The sequence below is a fragment of the Macaca fascicularis genome, chromosome 15 (genome assembly GCF_037993035.2).
Source record: "Macaca fascicularis isolate 582-1 chromosome 15, T2T-MFA8v1.1".
Lineage (NCBI taxonomy): Eukaryota > Metazoa > Chordata > Mammalia > Primates > Cercopithecidae > Macaca > Macaca fascicularis.
In genome coordinates this window covers 57,802,378-57,824,092 of record NC_088389.1, presented here as the reverse complement: position 1 = coordinate 57,824,092, position 21,715 = coordinate 57,802,378, and the positions used below count along the sequence as shown (strand labels likewise).

At 38.9% G+C, this 21,715-nt stretch overlaps 2 protein-coding genes across 23 annotated transcripts in view; one reads left to right on the top strand and one right to left on the bottom strand.

Moving 5' to 3' along the window:
• INVS (inversin) overlaps positions 1-21,715 on the top strand; it is a 238,021-nt gene that overhangs the window by 196,961 nt on the left and 19,345 nt on the right. For 7 of the 19 annotated variants that reach the window (XM_074016964.1, XM_005581188.5, XM_005581182.5 and 4 more), the window contains 2 exons: positions 425-499; positions 2,918-3,935. In XM_074016964.1, coding sequence (XP_073873065.1) covers positions 425-499; positions 2,918-3,024 — 182 coding nt within the window. In that variant the 3' untranslated portion in view covers positions 3,025-3,935. Of the gene's footprint in view, positions 1-424; positions 804-2,917; positions 3,936-15,279; positions 15,662-21,715 lie in introns of those variants that run through there. The other 12 variants (XM_074016965.1, XM_005581183.5, XM_074016966.1 and 9 more) reach the window with 6 other exon arrangements.
• Positions 4,397-21,715, bottom strand: part of TEX10 (testis expressed 10) — a 50,731-nt gene continuing 33,412 nt past the window's right edge. For all 4 annotated transcript variants that reach the window (XM_065530987.2, XM_065530989.2, XM_005581190.5 and 1 more), the window contains 4 exons: positions 12,904-12,984; positions 11,105-11,286; positions 5,932-6,142; positions 4,397-4,614 (listed from right to left, as the gene is read on the bottom strand). In XM_065530987.2, the coding sequence (XP_065387059.1) occupies positions 4,501-4,614; positions 5,932-6,142; positions 11,105-11,286; positions 12,904-12,984 (588 nt within the window). In that variant the 3' untranslated portion in view covers positions 4,397-4,500. The remainder of the gene's footprint in view (positions 4,615-5,931; positions 6,143-11,104; positions 11,287-12,903; positions 12,985-21,715) is intronic.

The following is a 21,715-nucleotide window of genomic DNA, read 5'->3' as shown; positions in this document are numbered from 1 at the left end:
CTCTACTAAAAATACAAACAAATTAGCCGGGCGCAGTGGCGGGCGCCTGTAGTCCCAGCTACTCAGGAGGCTGAGGCAGGAGAATTGCATGAAGCCGGTAGGCGGAGCTTGCAGTGAGCCGAGATCGTACCACTGCACTCCAGCCTGGGCAGCAGAGAGACTCTGTCTCAAAAAAAGAAAAAAAAAGAGAGAAAAAAAGATAAGCAAGGGCACCTTTAGAACGATCTCCTACAGCATGAACTTTAACATTCATTCAGCAAAATCTCAGAACTTTGCCCTGGGCCTACATGGTTCCACACCATACCTAACTTATCTTGACACACACCTGCAAGCTCAAGCCTTTACCACAATAAGGAATTCAGAAGTTGGTCAGGCCAAAGCTATCCCTGGCCAAAGAAAAGTAACAGTTATTGGTTCATTTCAGGTTGTTCTCAAGAAGGGAAAATACATCATCCTACAAGATCTGTAAAAGCCTCTTCCGTGTTGCGTCTCAACTCAGGTAAGGCAGTCACTGCAAAGCAGACGGTGGGGGAGAACATGGGGAAGCGTTTTCCTTCATTTCATCCCCAAAGACAGAAGACATTAGCACAGAGATGGCCAGGGTTTTCCAATGGTCATTTGATTTCATGGGATTATTACTGTAGCCAACATCTGTCTCCCTAAGAGGCAAATTATTTTCACAACTAAAAGCTATTATTAACATTAACTCCAATAGAAACAATAAATGGTAGCTATTATTGATCACTTTTATACAGTTTTTCACATAAAGGAGAAAATAAATGAAAATACTGTCATTTTTCAAAGGAATACCTTGGGAATCCTTTATAATCCTTATGATCCCCCGTTTCCTTCTCCAAGATGGGAAGAACACCATGAAGAGGACACTGAGAGCATGTACAGCCCAGGCTCAGCTGTGCGTGATTTCCCTCATACTAGAGAAGCTCAGGGAACTTTCTTTTCAGCCGCAAGACAAGAGTTTTACTTAGTGCCCCCTCTTTCACGCCAGCATCAAATATGGGTGATAAGTTCATTGCTGTCAGCAGCTAATGCCAGGTCCAGTGTTTCTCATAGGTGGCTATGGCAACACGCTCCCCGCTGCCTCCCCGATCCACACAGTCATCCTGGAGGAACAGAGTGCAGCTGGGAAGGTGAACAATGACTGTCAGCATGAACTTTAACATTCATTTAGTTTTTGATGGGGGGCAAAAACCTGGAGGTGGGGGGACAGAGTAATTACTGCCAAATCTTTAATAAGAGTTGGACAACTCAGGTAATACAGACAGACTGATCAGGGAGTGGTGGGTGGGGTAGTTAGAAACTTTGAAAGCCATCAAGGCCTACAGTCTGTTTAAAAACAACCAAAAAACACCCTTTCGTTATACCTGAGCAAATTGAAGAATCATTTCAAAAACAGAATTCTCAGATATCACTACCAGAGAAGTGGCATTTAAACAATCAAATACTAGCATAAATTAGATAACTGGATCATTTTTCACTGTCTTAAGAGAAAAACAAATCCAAGACTACCAGAAATCTTTTAAAATGGTGTTTAGCAGCATATAAGTTTTTTAGTTAAGGGACTCAGAAGGGACAGAGTAAATCAATTCAAATCAAAACTTAATGGTTTCATAGGACTTCATATGAACAAGCAACTTATTTGTCCTACACATATTTTTGACTGGTTTAAAATCAGACAAGGATAAAATGATCTTTTTCTAACCCCAAATTTGGGAGAACACACGGTTTTGTTAGGTTCAAGCCCACCAACATTAAGCATTAACCAGTTAATATTATTGCTGTCACCCTCCAACTTGGAGAGAGACCCCCAAGAGGTTTTAGTAGTGCCTTTACCACTTAGGAAGAAACAAAAAGGTGGATATAGCAAAATGCCAGCCTCCTTTGGCTGTTTCTCCACATGTATTTGGGAGGCAGCAAAACAATCCCTGCTCACTTCAGTCTTCTACACCCAGCCTTGCAAACCACCCACCAAGAATCTCAGCAGAGCCTTTTACTGATACACACACACACCTGGGCCTATCTCTTTAACAATAAAAGAAAACAACTCCCTTTAAAATTCCATTCCAGTGAATGGAATAACTGTGATTATTAGTATTGGTACCCCCTGTATAAATCCAGTTTATTCTTGCTCACCTACAGAGGGGTACACAGATGACAACTCCATTCAAGATATAGTGAAGACAGCCAAAAACAATAGTTCACATTAAAATAATTTTGTGGAAATTATAAAACCAAGAGAGAAAAATTGAGACATCCGTTTGCTACTTTTTAAAACTACTAAACTTTTAATGTATTTGCTTATATGCTCCAGAAAAAGTTAGAAGCAAAATATAGCAATATCTTCAGCAAGGTCTCTCAACCATATGGGGCCTCAGTATCATTTGTCAAAGTATATCACTAACGTTTTCTGACTGTGGCATCCTATACATTTGTTAATTCAAAGTCATAAAAAGGCCTCAAAAATCCATTTTAAGTTTGATATTCCCATCAGCTTATCATTCATGAGGATCTGAATATTTCCTAACCTACTTCCTAGAACAGACTATTCAAAGTATAATAGGAGAGTTAAAAGAGGTTACGTGTTTATGTAATGTGTTATGTGAGAGACACAGAGAGAATATATTTGTTATTTCAGGCAGACTGAAGACTGAGCTTCCGGTATCAGCTCCCCAAGTGCCTGCTCTCTCTTAGTCAAGTCTCCCTTGAAGAGATGTCCCATATCTTGAGACTGCAGAAAATATAAAGCTATTATATTAATTCATCCTGCCTCTACAGTAAACTGGCCCATCATCCCAGGGATGGCCTAAACCTAAGTCCTTCTTCCTCAACACCAATGAACTGTTCCCTTCAGCCTTAAAATTAATAACCTTAATATCTATCTGGTATTTGTTTTTAACAGTGAGCAACCTACAGTGCATACATCTCCTTGATAACAGTGGAAGATCAAAGAACTTTTCTTATAACCTGCAATCAGCTACTCAGCCAAAAAACAAAACAAAACCTTGACTGCCTAAGGAGGAAGACTGTGTTCGGGTGAGCTGGCATAGCTAGTGCAGAGTTCAAATTTTCTGCTGATAATCTTTTACACTTTGGGAAAACTTTAATATCTGTACCTGAAGGCTTATTCACCTAAAAATGTGTTAACTCAAAGAAAATGTCAGAATGTTTCCTTTCTGCTCTTACACAGCATTGTTTTGTCAATCAATGTAGCCTGCACTGAAAGGACCTGCATAGACTATGTCTGTGCAAAGTGCCCGGGTGTCTGCTTTCACCACAGTCTGTATGGTTGGAAATGAAAATTCATAATTAATAGTAAAATCTAAGGCAAACTAAGGCTGCTGGGTTGGGATTTCTGCCAGCTAGCTGGTACTGGCTTCCTGACTCAAGAGATGAACCTAAATGAGATAGGAAGCCTGTCCCACAGCAGCCTTCCTCTCACTACTTTCCTGGAATCTAATGCAACAAACTTATCACACACACCACATTCACATCCCACTGTTACTTCAAAATTAATCAGGTTTAAATTTTAGATCAGAATCATGACCCACTGTTTGCATTTAGAAATTGTACAAAAGACCATAGATACATTCTGGTGATTCCTTACATTTTACAGTTCCTACGTTAGCCTCTCAAGGCCACAAGTTGCCGCCACGTCTTCTCTGAATGGCTTTCTCAGTGCTGAATACCAACAGCCATATTACAGTATCAAGGATTCTGTCAGGTAGGGTTTACAGACCAGACTGTTCATGCAGCAAGGTGCCAACTCAGGCTTCAATGTTCTACTTGTATTTTCTGACCAACTTGCAGAAGTGAGCAATCTTCTTAAAATGCCATTCCTGTTGGCAGGGAAGAATGAAACGGCACACATCCTAGCATTCTAAGAACACCTGCTTTAAATAAAATCCAGTGATCATGGACTCTTTCACATTGTTTAAGGGGAAAGCTGCTGTGGGAATATAGACAGTAGGCATAAACAGTGATATATTTTACTCACAAGTATTTTGGGGGTTGCTTTCATTTTCTACACATCAGTGCCACTTCTGTGCTAAAGAGACAGGCAATGAAGTGTTCGCTTAAGTTAACTACCTTGGTTTTTAGTGTGCTAATTACTATAAGTCATCGTTTTTGTGATCACGAAAACACAAAGAATGAGGTCTGCCTAGATGGGATTACAAAGATTTAGCCAATTTCTTGGTACATAACAGAAGGTACCACAGGATCACTCTCTGTTTTGTAAATATTTCGCTCCCATGAAATGCACAATGCACAACGCGTGTGACCATGTATTGTGTGCTAGTCCGGGAAGCCAGCATACACATTAATAGGAACTCCCAAGCATTGTTTTCCTACATCAGTGCAAAGAAGGTTCATAAACTTCTTTAAAAGTTCAGCTTTAATGACAAAAGATCTATTACATCAGTCTTTCTTCAAAATAAGATAGACGTGAATAAACAACTTCAAACAGGAGGTACCACGGCCTCTTCAATACACTGTAGCCAGTGCGCTGGGCCCTTGGGGATGCCCAGTGATATACACGTTGAAGCAGTAATGTAAGTCTGTGAGCCACTGTTCCTGAACACTTCCACTCTTCAATGTCTGGAGAGAAAAACAAGAGTAATTTGAGAATTGTACCCAAATCTCTATGCTACCTGACAGTATTTTTCACACCCAAACACAATTTCCCAGAGCTGTGGCAACTGCATCCCCGTCTACAAATTACCATAGGAAGTCTTCCAGGAAACAGGGAACTATTAATCGGGCATTACCACAGGCGGTGGAAATTCCTAGTTATATCCTCAAATGCCAACGGTTTCTTGTTGAGTGTGTTCCCTCCTGCACATGCTAGAGACTAATGAAATTTCACCACCAACCGTCCCTTCACCCTTGCCTCCCCCTCTTGCCATTCTAGTGTCTCATGATCTTTACCCCAATGCCAACTGAGAATAACTCTACAGGGCCAACCAACAATTTCTGTCAATCTCTTCTTTACAGAAATGGGCTGATTCTCCAGTCTGGGAATAATCCAAGCTCTTGATTTTCTTCCCTTCACTATTTCTGAATTATTCCACTGCCACTTCCATTACCCCTACAAAGGCTACTGAGAAAATTCTAATGAGCACCTGTGTTATATGCATGTAAAAGCACTATTACTTCAAAGTATTACTACAAATCTCAAGGGACAACCTGCAAATCAAACTATACAAAACACCTTTTTAACCCCCCCAAACTAAAATCACCAAAGAAATCCTAAATAACAGAGCTGTCCCCGCCAAACAGACACAGCTGAAGGCAGAGAGCCAACCATTAGACAAAGCTGAAGTCTGCAACTACTTCTGATTTTCTTACTTTCCAGTGAACTAAGTGACTAGAAATTGGCCTGAAGTTTATTCCTGCTAATTTCCTTAATGACAACATTTACTGAACACTTTACAAATGTCAGGTATACTAAAAAATTTACTTTGGTTATCTCCTTTAATGATCACCAAAACACAATAAAGTTGGCATTATTTCCATTTTTATAGATAGGAAAACAAGCTTGGATAGGTAAGAAAGAAAGAAAACAACTTGCCCAGCTGTCACAGTTCATTAATAGAGTCTGTATTACAGTCTAGGTAGGAATGACTCTGATGCCCTTACCTTTTCAAACTAAACTAAGCTTTGTCACCTTCATTTAGTTTGATTATTTTAAGACTTTTATTACCAGTTCTGGAATAAAAGACACACACCCCCGTTAAGTCACAGTCAGGTGCTGGACAGCACAGGAGACCCTGAGAAATTACAACACTGGGATTAATTCCTGGACTCAATATATGGGATCTCTTTCCTCCCTCAAAACACACTTCCCTCCCATGCCCCTGTCATAAATTCATTCTTATGCTAATATTGCAAAGCCTCCGGTACCACGCTTCTTACCGTGATATTCTTGATGATCTGCTGCACCAAGATCGCATTGGTCAGCATATGAGTCCTGAGGGGTGCGTGCTGAAGCAGCAGTCGAAGCAGCTGGCCCACAACAGGCAGCTCCTCAGGCCCAACTCTGTTCACCCGCAGGCTCTGCAGCATCAACCTGAGGACTCGAGGCAAGAGAGCCAGGATGGAGACACAGACCCCCCACAGCTTGTCCCTAAAATAACAGAGACAGAAATGAGTCAGTGAGCAAATGCACACAGGAAAAGCCCCCACTTTCCATATCCCCCCAAACTGAAATGTCCCTTTAAGAAACATGTTTTCCAATAACATTTAAGCCGAGAGGCAAATCAAGAATGCAATCTTATTTACAATAGCCCCCCCCAACACACACACGAAATACCTAGGAATACATCTAACCAAGGAGGTGAAAGATCTCTACAAGAAAGACTACAGAACACTGCTGAGAGAAATCATAGATGACACAGATAAATGAAAAAACATTGCATGCTCATGAATTGGAATAATCAGTATTGTTAAAATGGCCACACTGCTCAAAGCAATCTCCAGTTTCAACTGTATTCCTATCAAACTACCAACATCATTCTTCACACAATTAGAAAAAAATATTCTAAAATTCATATGGGACCAAAACAAGAGTCAGAATGGCCAAAGCAATCCTAAGCAAAAACCACCTGACTTCACACTATACTACAAGGCTACAGTAACTAAAACAGCATGGTAATGGTAGAAAACAACAAACACATAGACCAGTGGAACAGAAAAGAGAACCCAGAAATAAAGCCACATACCTACAACTATCTCATCTTCAACTCAGGTGACAAAAACAAGCAAAAGGGCAAGGATTCCCTATTCAATAAATGGTGCTGGGACAACTGGCTATCCTTTTGTAGAAGAATAAAAATGGATCCCTATCTTTCATCATATACAAAAAATTAACTTGGCCAGGCATGGTGGCTCACACCTGTAATCCCAGCACTTTGGGAGGCTGAGGCAGGTGGATCACGAGGTCAAGAGATAGAGACCATCCTGGCCAACATGGAGAAACCCTGTCTCTACTAAAGATACAAAATTAGCTGGGCATAGTGGCATGCGCCTATAGTCCCAGCTACTTGGGAGGCTGAGGCAGGAGAATTCTTGAACCCGGGAGGCGGAGGTTGCAGTGAGCCAAGATCCTAGCAAAAGAGCAAGACTCTGTCTCAAAAAAAAAAAATTAACTCAAGAAAGATTAAGAATTCATTACTAAGTCCTCAAAAGCAATTGCAAAAAAAAAAAAAAAAAAGGTGGGACCTAATTAAACTGAAGAACAAGAGAAACTCTCCACATTTCAGTAAACCTGGTGTTTTTCACTAACATTTAGGCTAAGAGCCAAATCAAGAACAATGAACATCATTCTCTTGGTATCTTTATAGAGCAAAATGTTTATGGTAGAGACAGGTGACCCTGCAGCTAGCCTAACCACATTCTACAAGTGTTAATTAGATAGTGCAATATTCATATGGACCTAGAGTCCACTGACTATGAAAGGCTCTGACTTTGTTGCAGCTTCTTTACCAGGAGCGTATAATCCTCCTAGTTCCCAAATCTTTCTGAGAGAACCTCACTACCTCCAGGTCTAGAGGGAGCAGCCCTTTCACCATATAACCAATTTCCCTGACTCCACATATGGTAATTCCATCTATGGTGAATAGTGAATCCATTCTAGGCCAAATAGATACTCTTATGCAGAGCCCAGCTGGGACAGTCATGTGCAAGGAGAAAAGAGAAAGCCGGGCCAGGCGCAGTGGCTCAAGCCTGTAATCCCAGCACTTTGGGAGGCCGAGACGGGCGGATCACGAGGTCAGGAGATCGAGACCATCCTGGCTAACACGGTGAAACCCCGTCTCTAATAAAAAAAAAAAAATACAAAAAACTAGCCGGGCGAGGTGGCGGGCGCCTGTAGTCCCAGCTACTCGGGAGGCTGAGGCAGGAGAATGGCGTAAACCCGGGAGGCGGAGCTTGCAGTGAGCTGAGATCCGGCCACTGCACTCCAGCCTGGGCAAAAAAAAAAAAAAAGAGAAAGCCGGACTGCAGACGTAGATAACGCAAAGGCACAGAGATACAGACTACACAAACTAGAAGAAAAATAGAGTAAGCTGCTTTGTCTGTTGCTAAATTTCTAATTCCTAGCCCTTGAGTTTTACAAGTTACTCCTATAATAATCAATATTTTCATTTTCTACTTTTCTTAATTTGAGTGGATTTCAAATAACCACAGACCTTTAAAAAAAAGATAGCCAACCTCAAGGCCAGATGGGTGAAACCTCTAGGTGACAGAAACTATAACAAAATTCATATAAAGATACCCAGTCATACAAAACTGTATGTGGGATTCTAGGGCTAGGATTTTCAACAGTCAAGAGTACTGGAAGCTGAGGCTTCAAAACCCAGGTATGGAAGGCAAGGAGTTTGAACTATGATCCTTGCATAAAATGGGAAGCCAGGAAAACGCAAATGTCAAACTATCCTACAGGGAAGTCTACAAACCTCCACAGAACTCCCACAAAAGACACCTTAGGGAAAAGAGTCTTGCAGCCCAAAATATACAAGTCTGTTCAACTTGCTCCCTAAAATATGGGAGAATGCCCACACCGGAGAAAAAAGGAGCTAATGGAACTAACAAGAACTTTAAAGAAACACCAGTAAACCAAGAAGCAAGAATGACAAAATACCAAATGAAAATCCAAAACAGAAACAAATCCAAAAGAAAACAAAACAATAATTGATGAAATAAAATCTCAGTAGGAGGATTAAGTAAAAGAATTAGCAAATTAAAAGATTTTTAAGAGATAAAGAAGACAGAATAAAAGCTTCCTATGTTTAAAAGGAGTTTTTACAAGAAAATAGAAACAATGGGGGAAGATGGTTAGAAATTAATAACAACTTTCCAGACTTGAAGAAAAAAAATTGAATCTTTGTATTATGGAAGCACACTATGTCTCGGGCAGGATAAATAACAAACCTACACTAGGACACATCCTGATCTGCAACACACCGAAGATGAAGAGAAAACAGTAAAAATATAGATTACTACCTATAAGATTACTGCCTACAAACTAAGAGGGCTCAGACTAATAGCAGATTTTTCATTAGTAACACTGAGGCAAGGAGACAATAGAACAGTATCTTCAAGGCACAGCAGACACAGTACTAAACAACTCAACTTGGTCAAACCTAACTTTCTGGCCGGCATTTGTGAAATCAAAGGCTCCCCAGTAATTTGACCAGCACTCTCATCATTTTGTAATCTTATAAACACCTTCTCCAGTGGGGAAGAAATAACCCAAATGGGAATTTTAGTACCTAAGACTTTGGCTGCCAACTGTGCCTAATATCCTAGTAATGTCAACCTTTCCAGTACCCAGTATAGAACACCTGTAAAACTGGGCATTTTAAACAGGCAAACAAGTATTACACACACTTAATTTTGTTCATTCCAGCCACATGAAGTCAAAGGATGTTTCTCTATAAGAGACTGTAATAGATCTTTGAAACTTTGCATGAAGTTGTTTTAGGAGCCATATCAAGTGACAGGAAATAACAAATAGCAATACACACATTTCATTAAGTGGGGATCTTATAAAATCTCTAGAACCCTGAGAAGTTCCTTGCTACTTATAAAGCCTTTTCTTGACCTGTCAGACCTAAAGTTTGATGATGTATAAGAAAACTATCATCAAATTTATGTCATGCATAAATTTTATAGTATATTTAAAGTGAAATACAAAATTTTTTCCATACACATACTCTTACTGGAAAAAATTTGAATGCTGACAATAAAATGGCTAAGTTATGGTACATGCATGTAACAGAATACTACAGAGCAGACTGAGCAAACTATGGCCACAGGCCAAATCCAGCCCATGACAAGTATTTGTAAATAGTTTTACTGGAACACAATCATACTTATTTATTTACATATTATCGATTGATGCTTTCACACTACCATGGTAGTGTTGAGTAGCCATGACAGAGACCTTAATGGTCTGCAAAACCATTAGTAAAATTAGTAAAAAAAAAAAATTTACTAACTGACCCTTTATAGAAAGAAGTTTGCTGAACCCTGGTATGCAGAAATAAAAATGAATGAAATACAGCTAAATGAATCAACTTCAACCAATCTCAAAAGCAATGCTGAGAGAATCAAATCACAAAAAATACATGCAGTGTAATTCCCATTACAAAAAATCCACAAATAATGCAAAACAAATATGATACTGTTAAAAAATGCACATAAAACCTTTTTTTATAAAGGTAATGAAGTTGATCAACACCAAAGTGATCTGGGGCAGAGGGGTACGTAAAAGACATTTAACTGTACAGGGTACATTAACAGTATATGTGCTGATGATATTCTATATCGGAACCTTGGGGTTGGTTAAATGGAGGCTCAGTTTATAATTACCTTTTAAACTACATACATGTTTTTAATACATTCAGTATATGTATTTTCATGTCATTTAAAAGTTCAAAAAAGGCCAAAAGGCACACATCAAAACATTAACAGCAGGTGACAGAATATTTGCCAACCTGTTAGCAGGTTTTAAAACCTTCTACAATGAACTTTTAATGGGCACACCAATAAGAATACAAGCAAAAAATACTTTTTAAAATGAAAGTAAAATCTTCCCAACTATGCTAAAAGCTCTAGCCTGAATATTATACATGAGCAAAAGTACTAATTAAAAACACTAGCATCTTAGAAACATTTCCTTAAATCCAAGATTTTAAAATTCCCACTCTGGCTAGCTCTAATGAAGCTCAAAACAAAATACAAAGGTTTGTACTAATAGCCCATCCTCCTAAGGGTAGAATTATTTTTCTTGCTAGACTTACAGCAATGTTAATAAAAGAAACCTCACAAAAAATTTTATAATGCCATCTAACTTTTCAAATTTGTAACTTAAAGGGGAAAAAAACAAAAAACTAAAAATTTTCACGACAACACAAAGGGGATTCATGAAGGAACAAAGAAAAAGCTAGCCAGGCTGACACAAACTCTCTTAAAGAGACTTTAAGGTATTTGTATAACCTAATTATCTTTAACTGTCTCTATTATTATTTGGTTGGGGGAGGGAGAACAGTAGGAAAATTAAGGTTGAAGAATAAAAAATAATTACCTTTTTCTTAGATGTTCTGCTTCCCCCTTCTCTATAGTGAGCAGAAAATAAAGAAGACTGTAGCAACAAGAAGCCAGAAATGGCAGTAGAGTCTCACTAACTACACAAGTATGATCCAGGAGCTTACAGATAACACCAAAAACACAGCCAGCCGTGCTGTCAGGAATTACAGTCAACCCAACCTAAGCAGAGAAAAACAAGATTAATTACCTCTTCAAAACAGCCCCCCTCCTGCAAATAAAACCAAAACCTGTTAATTCATGATTAACTGTACATCATTTCTACTGAAAACTAATATATACCTAACACATACCACCTGCCACACCTTAAGGTCCCGTTTTTCTTTGAGAATTTAATCTCTAAATTAAATGACTCTGAAAACATGCAAACACAAGAAGTGCTATTAACCCAATCCACTGTCTGCCCTTCACGACAAAGTCTTCTGAATTTTCTATAAAATGTCTACTGCTGGTTAGAAATTACTATTTAAAGGGATTATTTCATGTACTCAAAATCTGAGTACCAACAATCACACTTAAAAATTTTTTAATTATTCAGGCTGGAAAACTTGCATGTGGCACCACTCCTATGCCAGGTAATTAAATGTATAAATAGCTCATTTTAAAATTAGCCTTCCTCTGCACTTTGATTTAGTCATTCAGACATGAATAAACATACCTCTACTGGAGTCAGTAAAAGATATTACTATAGTTAACGTTTGACTGCTTCACTGCCAAGAAACCCAGTAAAGGTCATTAGGGTTTGTTAATTCATCTAGAATGTACTGTATGCATTGTCATTAAAGTACAATCTAACTTGTTACTGTATATATACATGGTTTCAATCTCCTGGAGACTACTGTTGGGTAATGATTTTAGAAAGTCTGCAAACTCTGATGTCTTAACCTCCTCCACAGGCTGTGTGAAAATAGTGGCCAAGACTGTCTGGCATATCGATCTTTTACTAGAATAATGAATGTAGTCAAAGGAGAGTCTAATTCTCCGGAGTGGAGGTAGAGAAAAAAAAAGTGGGCATTGTTGATGACACAGGGATAAGGATTGCAAGTTTGACAGCAGGGAGAAGGTACCAGGAATTCAAAGCAGCACTCTCTTCCAACTCAAGGGAAATAACATTTTAAAAGAGAAAAAGGAGTCTGGATATGCCTGTATTTTATCCAAACAAGTATGTTTCTCAAAGATATAATTTGGGAGCCCTGCTTTGTACTATTATACATTACAATAAAAAGCCAAAGATAAAGAGTGTAAACACTGGAGGAAGTTAAAAGCAACTACAGAGGTATATCTAATGTGGATTTAATACCAATGGAAATGAGACATCCAGTATCAAGTAACAGGCCAGTCTCAGGGTTGAGTCTACAGCTTCCAGGGACCACACCTTGTGCCAGGTTAGATAATGTGCCTACTTTGGACCCCAAACCTTCTAGGTGGAACCCAGACTCCAGTCTAGATGTTGAATTCTCAATACACTGAGGCAAAGTACATGCGAATTACAGAAGTTGGAAAGGATTTGAAGTTTAATTTTCAGGTCCCTTATTTCACTGATTTAGAAAAGTGAGGTCCTAAGAAGAGACTGTTCCCAAGGTCACTCAGAATTAAATTAATAACAGCCAGGAAAAATACCAAGATTCCTCAGTTCTTGCCAATGCATCATGCTGCAAGAGGCTATGGTATCATTAAGCTTAGAATTCCAGATACACTATTTCTGGGGCTATGGTAAACTCTATTCTAACCAATGCATCTTGTGTTCATTCTTAAGAGAAAAAGTTGAAGGATACTTACCAAATGCTTACTGATGGCACTTTGCAGGATGTCAAAGTTCTGACTTCGGGCAGGAATAACCAATAAACTGTGAAAAACTGCCTGTCAGAAAAGGAGAAAACCAGTAACCAAATCAGAACATTTTAGGTCAGAAACAAGTTCAACAGATTTTTTTTTTTTTTTTCTCTGAGACAGAGTTTCACTCTGTCACCCAGGCTGGAGTGTAGTGATGCAATCTCAGCTCACTGCAACCCCCATGACCTGGCTCAAGCAATCCTCTGGCCTCAGCCTCCCAAGTAGCTGGGACTACAGGTGCACACCACCACGCCCAGCTAATTTTTGTATTCTTAGCAGAGATGGGGTTTCACCATTTTGCCCAGGCTCACCTTAAACTCCTGGATTCAAGCAACCCACCTACCTCAAGACTCCCAAAGTGCTAGGATTACAGGTGTGAGCCACTGTGCCCAGCAACAGATTCTTTTAATACTTACTTGCTCTACATATTTATAGGAAACATGTAACAAATTACTCTGAAGATGTAAATGTCAAAGATCAAACAAATAGACCTTAATATTTGGCCTAATTTTCCAAATAATTCATCTACTAATCATTTATTGACTACTGAGCTAGCCCCTATTAGGTGCCATGCACAGGAATAAAAGAATGAGAAACCTTCTCTTCTTTCTCATACCCCTCAAGTGGCTTACAATCTACCAACATGGAGACTGTACAGTAAGTCCTCACTTAACAACTTTAGCAGGTTCTTGTAAGCTATGACTTTAAGCAAAACAATGTATAATGCAATCATTTTTCCCCCCAATCAACATTATTAAAAAAAGTTTTTCAGCCAGCCTGGTGGCTCATGACTGTAATTCTAGCACTTTGGGAGGCCAAGGTAGGAGGACTGCTTGAGCCCAGGAGTTTGAAACCAGCCTGGTCAACATAGTGGTACCTCATCTAGAAGAAAAAAAAAAAAGTTGGGCCAGATGTGGTAGCACGTGCTTGTGGTACCAGTTACTCGGAAGGTTGAGACAGGAGGATCGCCTGAGCCCAAGTGGTTGAGGCTGCAGTAAGCCATGATGGTGCCACTGCACTGTAGCCTGGATGACAGAGTGAGACACTGTCTCCAAAAAATATGTTATTCAAGGACCTAGTGTATATGTCATTTCCGTTTCCTAAAGAACCTACTGAGGATAGTAAGTAAGGGCATACTGTATTTCTATTGAGTGCTACAACAGAAAGATCTGAGTGATATGAACAAAGGGCTAACAAAAGCTTTTTTTGCCCACCTGATAGAGAAATGTATCACAGAAAAATATTTATGACCCAGAAAATACAAATATCCTGTTCAATTTATTCATGACACTGCCTCCTATTCTCTAAAGGTAAAAAAGAAATCTGCACAAAAAGTAGAGTTAGAAGTAAAACCCCTAGTATTTTTAATTTCCTAAGTTCTCAGATAAACAAGAGGAGTCAAGAACAGTACTGTCCTTCACAGATACCAGTCACAGCACAAACTCCCAGAATCTGATACAGTATACTATCAAAAATGAAATATGTAAAAACATCACATGAAAAAAACAAGAATGGGGAAAGGAAGAATATCACTCTAGGAAGAGATCAGTCAATTAAGTTCAAGAGAGCTGTCATCTAGCCCTGAAAAATCAAGACTTTTTGTACTTTGTTATTTACAGATTTGAGAGTGGGGGCAGGGATCAACAGATCTATACATTATTTCTCTGTAAAGTTTCTTATAGATACTACCCAGATAATTTATTTGGTAACTTTTTCTTTTATACCTATAAGTAACAATCAGAAAAAAATCATTTCCAAGGCCATCTTCCTACTTCAAAACAAACATGGTGAATATTTTTATTAATCAAAGGTAAACCACATTTGAAAAGTGCACCTTCAATAATAACCACTTCATCACTTCCCTTCTGCCTCCCCTTGCTGCCCTAAACGATTCAGTTCTAAAGCCAACGGGTGGGGCCAAACTAGGTAAACTTTGGCACTGGATTTGGCGGGAGTGCTGAGATGGCCCAGAGTAGACAGCCTGCAAGAACCAGAGTCCAAATGGAGTGAGATGAGAGGGGTGGGAGCAAAGAAAGACTAATTACAGAGAAGCTGATCAAGTAAATATATTAAGTATAACTGGAGCCAGGTTTCTATCAGAGAAAGCAGGTACAAAAAAGAAACAGGATATAACTAGAATAAACTCTGTGGTGTTGAATGATGACTTTATGTCCAGTAAGAGGATACGGGAGAAGCAACACCCAACAGCAATAAGCACACCTAAATTCCACATGTTGGTTTCTAAATTCCATTCTCCACTGTTCTTTGCAGAAAACTGGTCTGCCATAACTACTCTAATATAATCTTCTCTTTCACAAATAGGAGACCACCTGAACTCTCCCCAAGTATCATACCAAGAAATTTACATGTGCTACCATACCCATAAGAAGCTGAGCTTTCCCTGAGAACTTACAAGTCACCATACAGACCCTGAGAGATAAAAGCAAGCTGAAAACCTAAAATAAATGTAAGATTTCAAGACCTGTAAGTAAACACAGTACCAGGCACTATGGGTAATAAAATGAGGATGTCATTGGCATGACCCTAGCATTGTGACCAGAGTCAAACAAAGCCATGAGAGAAATAAGTTAAATAACTATAAAAGATATAGTCCCTAGAGATAGGAAGAACATGAAGAGAATTCAAAATAAAATGAAAATATCAAGTTAATAAATTAATTGACACACCACCAACAACAAAAAAAGAATTAGGTTGTAACTTGAACTGAGAGACTACCCTGTTGAGAACACTGTCAAAACTGGCTAACAAAAAACAAAATCAGCCAGGAGAGAATATTACTTCAGATTTTGCATGAAAAAAATGAAACCAATATTACTTAGGATGGCATAATTTTGCATTCTCACTGGACAAGCACCTTTGAATATTAAGAAATAGCAGCCAGGCACAGTGGCTCATGCCTGTAATCCCAGCACTTTGGGAGGCCAAAGCAGGTGGATCACCTGAGGTCAGAAGTTCAAGACCAGCCTGGCCAACATGGTGAAACCCCGTCTCTACTAAATATAAAAAATTAGCCGGGCATGGTGGCAGGCGCCCATAATCCCAGCTAGTTGGGAGGCTAAGGCAGGAGAATCGCTTGAACCCGGGAGGCAGAAGTTGCAGTGAGCCGAGATTGTGCCATTGCACATCAGCCTGGGCAACAAGAGTGAAACTTGGTCTCAAAAGAAAAGGAAAGAAATTTAAGAAATAAAGAATAGGCTCAAGCACGGTGGGTCACGCTTGTAATCCCAGCACTTTGGGAGGCCAAGGCAGGCAGATCACTTGAAGTCAGGAGTTCAAGACCAGCCTGGCCAACACGGTGAAACCCCGTCTCTACTAAAAATACAAAAATTAGCCAGGTGTGGGGGCTCATACCTGTAATCCCAGCTACTCAAGAGGCTGAGGCAAGAGAATCGCTTGAACCCAGGAGGCGGAGACTGGCAGTGAGCTGAGACTGCACCACTGCACTCCGGCTTGGGAGACAGACAGAGTGAAACGATGTTTCCGAAAAAAAAAAAGAAAAAAAGGAGAGACAAATAGGTATGTAATGTAGTCTTCTTTTCTCTGCTGTGTCCCTGTATAGTTTTGGTATCATGTGATACTGGTATCACAGAATGAATTAAGGAGAATTCTCTCTTCCCTCCTTGATTTTTGGAAACAATTTCACGAGAATGGGTATTAGTTCTTCTTTGTACATTTGGCAGAATTCAGCTGTGAATCCATCTGGTCCTGGGCTTTTCATTCTTTGGAGATCTTTTTTTTGAGATGGAGTCTCGCTCTGTCACCCAGGCTGGAGTGCAGTGGCACGATCTCGGCTCACTGCAACCTCTACCTCCTGGGTTCAAGCGATTCTCCTGCCTCAGCCTCCCAGGTAGCGGGGACTACAGACTCATGCCACCACACCTAACTTTTGTATGTTTAGTAGAGACAGGGTTTCACCATAGGTGAGGCTGGTCTTGAACTCCTGACCTCGTGATCCTCCCGCCTCAGCCTCCCAAAGTGCTGGGATTACAGGCATGAGCCACTGCACCCGGCCTGGAGATTTTTTTATTACCAATTTAACCATACTACTCATTATTGGTCTGTTCAGATTTTCTGTTTCATCCTGGTTCAACCTTGGGGAGTTGTATGTTTCCAGGAATTTATCCATTTCCTCTAGATTTTTCAGTTTGTAGGTGTATAGTTGTTTGTAATAGTCCCTGTGGTATCATTTGTTATGTCTCCTTTTCATTTCTGTTTTTGTCTATTTGGATCTTCACTATTCTTGCTTAGTCTAGCTACTGGCTATCAATCTTATCTTTCTGAAGAACCAACTTTGCATTTTGTTGACCCTTTGTATTGTTTTTTGATCTCTATTTCATTTAGTTCTGCTCTAATCTTTGTTATTTCAAGTCTTCTGCTAATTTTGGGCTTGGTTTGTTCTTACTTTTCGTTCCTTAAGGTACAATGTTAGGTTGTTGATTAGTAATCTTTCTACTTTTTTTCATGTAGACATTTAATGCTACAAATTTCCCTCTCAGCACTGCTTTTCCTGTATCTCATGGGTTTTAGTATGATTTGTTTCCATTTTCAATTGTTTCTAAAATGTTCTGTATTTCTATTTTAATTTCTTCAGTGACTCAATAATTGCTCAGGAGCATGTCATCGTTCAGGTGTATGTTTTTTAATTTTGCAATATTTCAATGCAAAGTGATGTATTTGCATCATTTGTAAAGTTCCTCTTGGTACTGATTTCTTATTTTATTCCACTGTGGTCTGAGAAGATACTTGGTATAATTTTGATTTTTTAAAATTTGTTGGGACTTGTTGTGACCTACCATATGGTCTATTTGGGAGATCGATAGTTCTATGTGATGATGAGAAGAATGCATATTCTGCAGTTTGTTGAGTAGAATGTTCTATAAATGTCTGTAAGGTCCACTTGGTCTAAAGTTCAACTTAAATCCAATGTTTCTTTGTATTTTCTTTCTCAATGATCTAATGCTGAGAGTGGGGTGTTACAGCACCCCACTATTATTGTATTGCCATGTATTTCTTCCGTTAGGTCTAGTAATACTCATGGAATCTGGATGCTCTGGTGTTGGGTGCATATATATTTAGAATTGTTGTATCCTCTTGCTGAATTGATCCCTTCATCATTACATAATGATTTTCTTTGTATTTGTTAAACCTGTTTCTGATTTGAAGTCTGTTTTACCTGTAAAAGTATAGCTACTCCTGCTCACTCTTGGTTTCTGTTTGTATGAGTATCTTTTACCACCTCTCTAATCCCAACTTTCAGCCAATAAATTACTATTTGGCTTTCAGAGTTTTTTTGCTTTTTCCTTTCAGCACTTTGATTATGCCATCCCATTCTCTTTTGGCCTGTAAGGTTTCTGCTAAAAAGTCTGCTGTTAGTCTGATGGGATTTTCTTTATAAATGACTAGATACGATTCTCTTGCTGATTTTAGAATTCTCTCTTTCATTTTGACTTTAGACAGTCTGATTATAATATGTCATGATGAAGTCCTTTCTGCAATGTATTCTGAGGACTGCTGGGCCTTCTGAACCTGGATGTCTAAATCTCCTGCTAGGCTTGGAAAGTTTTCACCAATTACTTGGTTGGCTAGGTTTTCTAAACTTTAAATCTTTCTTCCCCTTGGGAATACCAATAATTCATAAGCTTAGTCACTTTACATAAGTCCCAAATGTCCTGGAGGCATTATTCATTCTTTTACTCCCTTATGAACACAGACACAAAATTCCTCCACAAGATACTTGCAAATCAAATCTAAAAGTACATCAAAGATAATATACCATGATGCAGGGTTTCTATCTCAGGGGTGCAAGAATGGTTCAATATACACAAACCAATAAATGTGATACTTCACATGAACCAAATTAAGGACAAAAACCATACGATCATTTCAAAATACACAAAAAATGCATTTGATAAAATTCAGCATCCCTTCATGAAAAAAACTCTCAACAAACTTGGCACAGAAGAAACATACCTCAAAAGTAATAAAGGCCATCCATATATGACAAACCCACAGCCAACATCACACTGAATGAGGAAAAGTTGGAAAGATTTCTTGTAAGAAATGGAACAAGACAAGGATGCCCACTTTTATCATCCTATTCAACACAGTACATGACATCCTAGCCAGAGCAATCAGGCAAGAGAAAAAAAAGACATCCAAATTGGAAAAGAGGAAGTTGAATTATCCCTGTTTGCTGATACGATTATTTTTTAAGACATGGGGTCTCGCTCTGTTGCCCCAACTGGAGTGCAGTGGCACAGTCATAGTTCACTGCATCCTCAAACTCTTGCGCTCCAGCTATCCTACTGCCCCAGCCTTCCAAGTAGAGGTATTACAGGTGCATGCCACCATATCCAACTAGATGGTATGATCTTATATCTAGAAATGAATTCAAGATATAAGATCAACATACAAAAATCAGTAATTTCTATATACCAATAACTAGTTCAGAACAAAATCAAGAAGGCAATCCCACTTATAATAGCTACAAAAACAAACAAACCTAGGAATATATTTAACCAAGGAGATAAAAGAGCTCTACAAAGAGAACTAGAAAACACTGATGAAAGAAAATGTAGATGACACAAACAAATGAAAAAACATTCAATGTTCAGATAGGAAAACTGACATTATTAAAATGACAACACTATCCAAATTAATCTTTAGAGTAAATGAAACTGCTATCAAAATACCAATGTCATTTTTCACAAAATTAGAAAAAAAATCCTAAAATTAATATGGAACCAAAACAAGAGCCTGAATAGCCAAAGCAATACTAAGCAAAAAGAGCAAAGCTGGAAGTATCACATTCCCTGTGATACTTTACATTACCTACAAGGCTGTAGTAAACACAACAACATGGTACTGGTATAAAAACAGATGCATAGATCAAGGGAACAGAATAGAGAACCCAAAAATAATGGCACATATTTATAACCAACTCAGCTTTGACAAAGTCAACAAGAACTACTGTGGAGACAGGACAACTTTTACCATAGGTGCTGGGAAAACTGGAATGTCATGCAGAAAAATGAAACTGGATCTCTCTTACAATATACAAAAATCAACTCGAGATGGATTAAACACTTAAATGTAAGATATGAAACTACAGAAATACTAAGAACCTAGAGAAAACTCTTCTGGACATTGATCTAGACAAATAATTCATGACTAACAGCCCAAAAGCACAAGCAACAAAAACAAAAATAGACAAATAGGACTTCATTACACTAAAAAATTTCTACACAGAAAAATAATTACCTAAGCAAACAGAAAACCTGCAGAATGGGAGAAAATATAGGCAAACCATGCATCCAACAGGAGACTAATACAAAAATTTACAATGCAAGGAACTTAAGCAACAGCAAAAAATCAACCACATTAAAAAGTAGACAGGATATGAATGGGTATTTTTCAAGATGACAAATTGGCCAAAAAGGCACACATGAAAAAATGCTCAACATCATTAATCATCAGAGAAATACAAATTAAAATCAGAAAGAGATATCATCTTACACTAGTCAGAATGGATATTAAGAAGACAAAGGGAACACTTATACACTGTTGGTTGAGAATGTCAATTAGTACAACCTCTGTGGAAATCAGTAGAAAGATTTCTCGAATAACTGAAAATAGAACTACCACTCGATCCAGCACGCCTATTACCGTATATGTACCCAAAGGAAAAGAAATAATTACATCAAAAAGATACCTATGGTTATTGCAGGACTATTCACAATTCACAATAGCAAACATATGGAATTGACCTAAATGTTCCAACATATGCGTGGATAAAGAAAATGTGATATTTACACACAATGAAATACTATGTAGCCATAGAAAAGAATAAAATCATGCCTTCTGCAGCAACATGGATGTAACTGAAGGCCATTATCTTAAGTGAAACAAGTCAGACACAGACAAATAGCGCATATTCTTCCTTGTAAGTGGGAGCTAAAAATAATGTCTCCTCATGGACATAGAGTGTGAAATGACAGACAACAGAGACTCAAAAGGGTGAATGGGTGGGAGTGGGGTGAATGACAGGAGATTACTTAATGGGTACAGTGTACGTTGTTGGGTGATACTCTCAGAAACCTGATTCACCACTGTACAGTCTTACGCATGTAACAAAACTGCATTTGTACCCCTAAATCTACACGCAGACACAAAAGAATGAAAATAAACTTAAAAACTTAGAAATTAAATAAACCCTTAGTATTAATGTTTGTGATATTGTTTGTGTATTTAGTGTAAGTATTTGTAACATTTAAGACAATTTTGCCTATTAGGGCAAAAGATCAGCCTTGTACTTCCGATTTAAAATATGTCAGCCGCTGGGCATGATGCCATATGCCCACCGCCCCAGCTACTCAGATGGCTGAGGCAGGAGGATCACTTGAGCCCAGGAATTCAAGGCCAGCCTGGGCAAAACAGCGAAATCTCTTAAAAAGAAAACACCAGGCCGGGAGCAGTGGCTCACGCCTGTAATCTCAGCACTTTGGGAGGCCAAGGTGGGAGGATCTCCTGAGGTCAGGAGTTCAGCAGCCCAAAATGGCAAAACTGTCTCTACTAAAAACACAAAAAATTAGCCGGGAGTAGTGGCGGGTGCCTGTAATCCCAGCTACTCTGTAGGCTAAGGCAGGAGAAGCGCTTGAACCCGGGAGACGGAGGGTGCAGTGAGCCAAGATAGCGCCACTGTACTCTAGCCTGGGTGACAAAAGCGAGACTCCGTCTC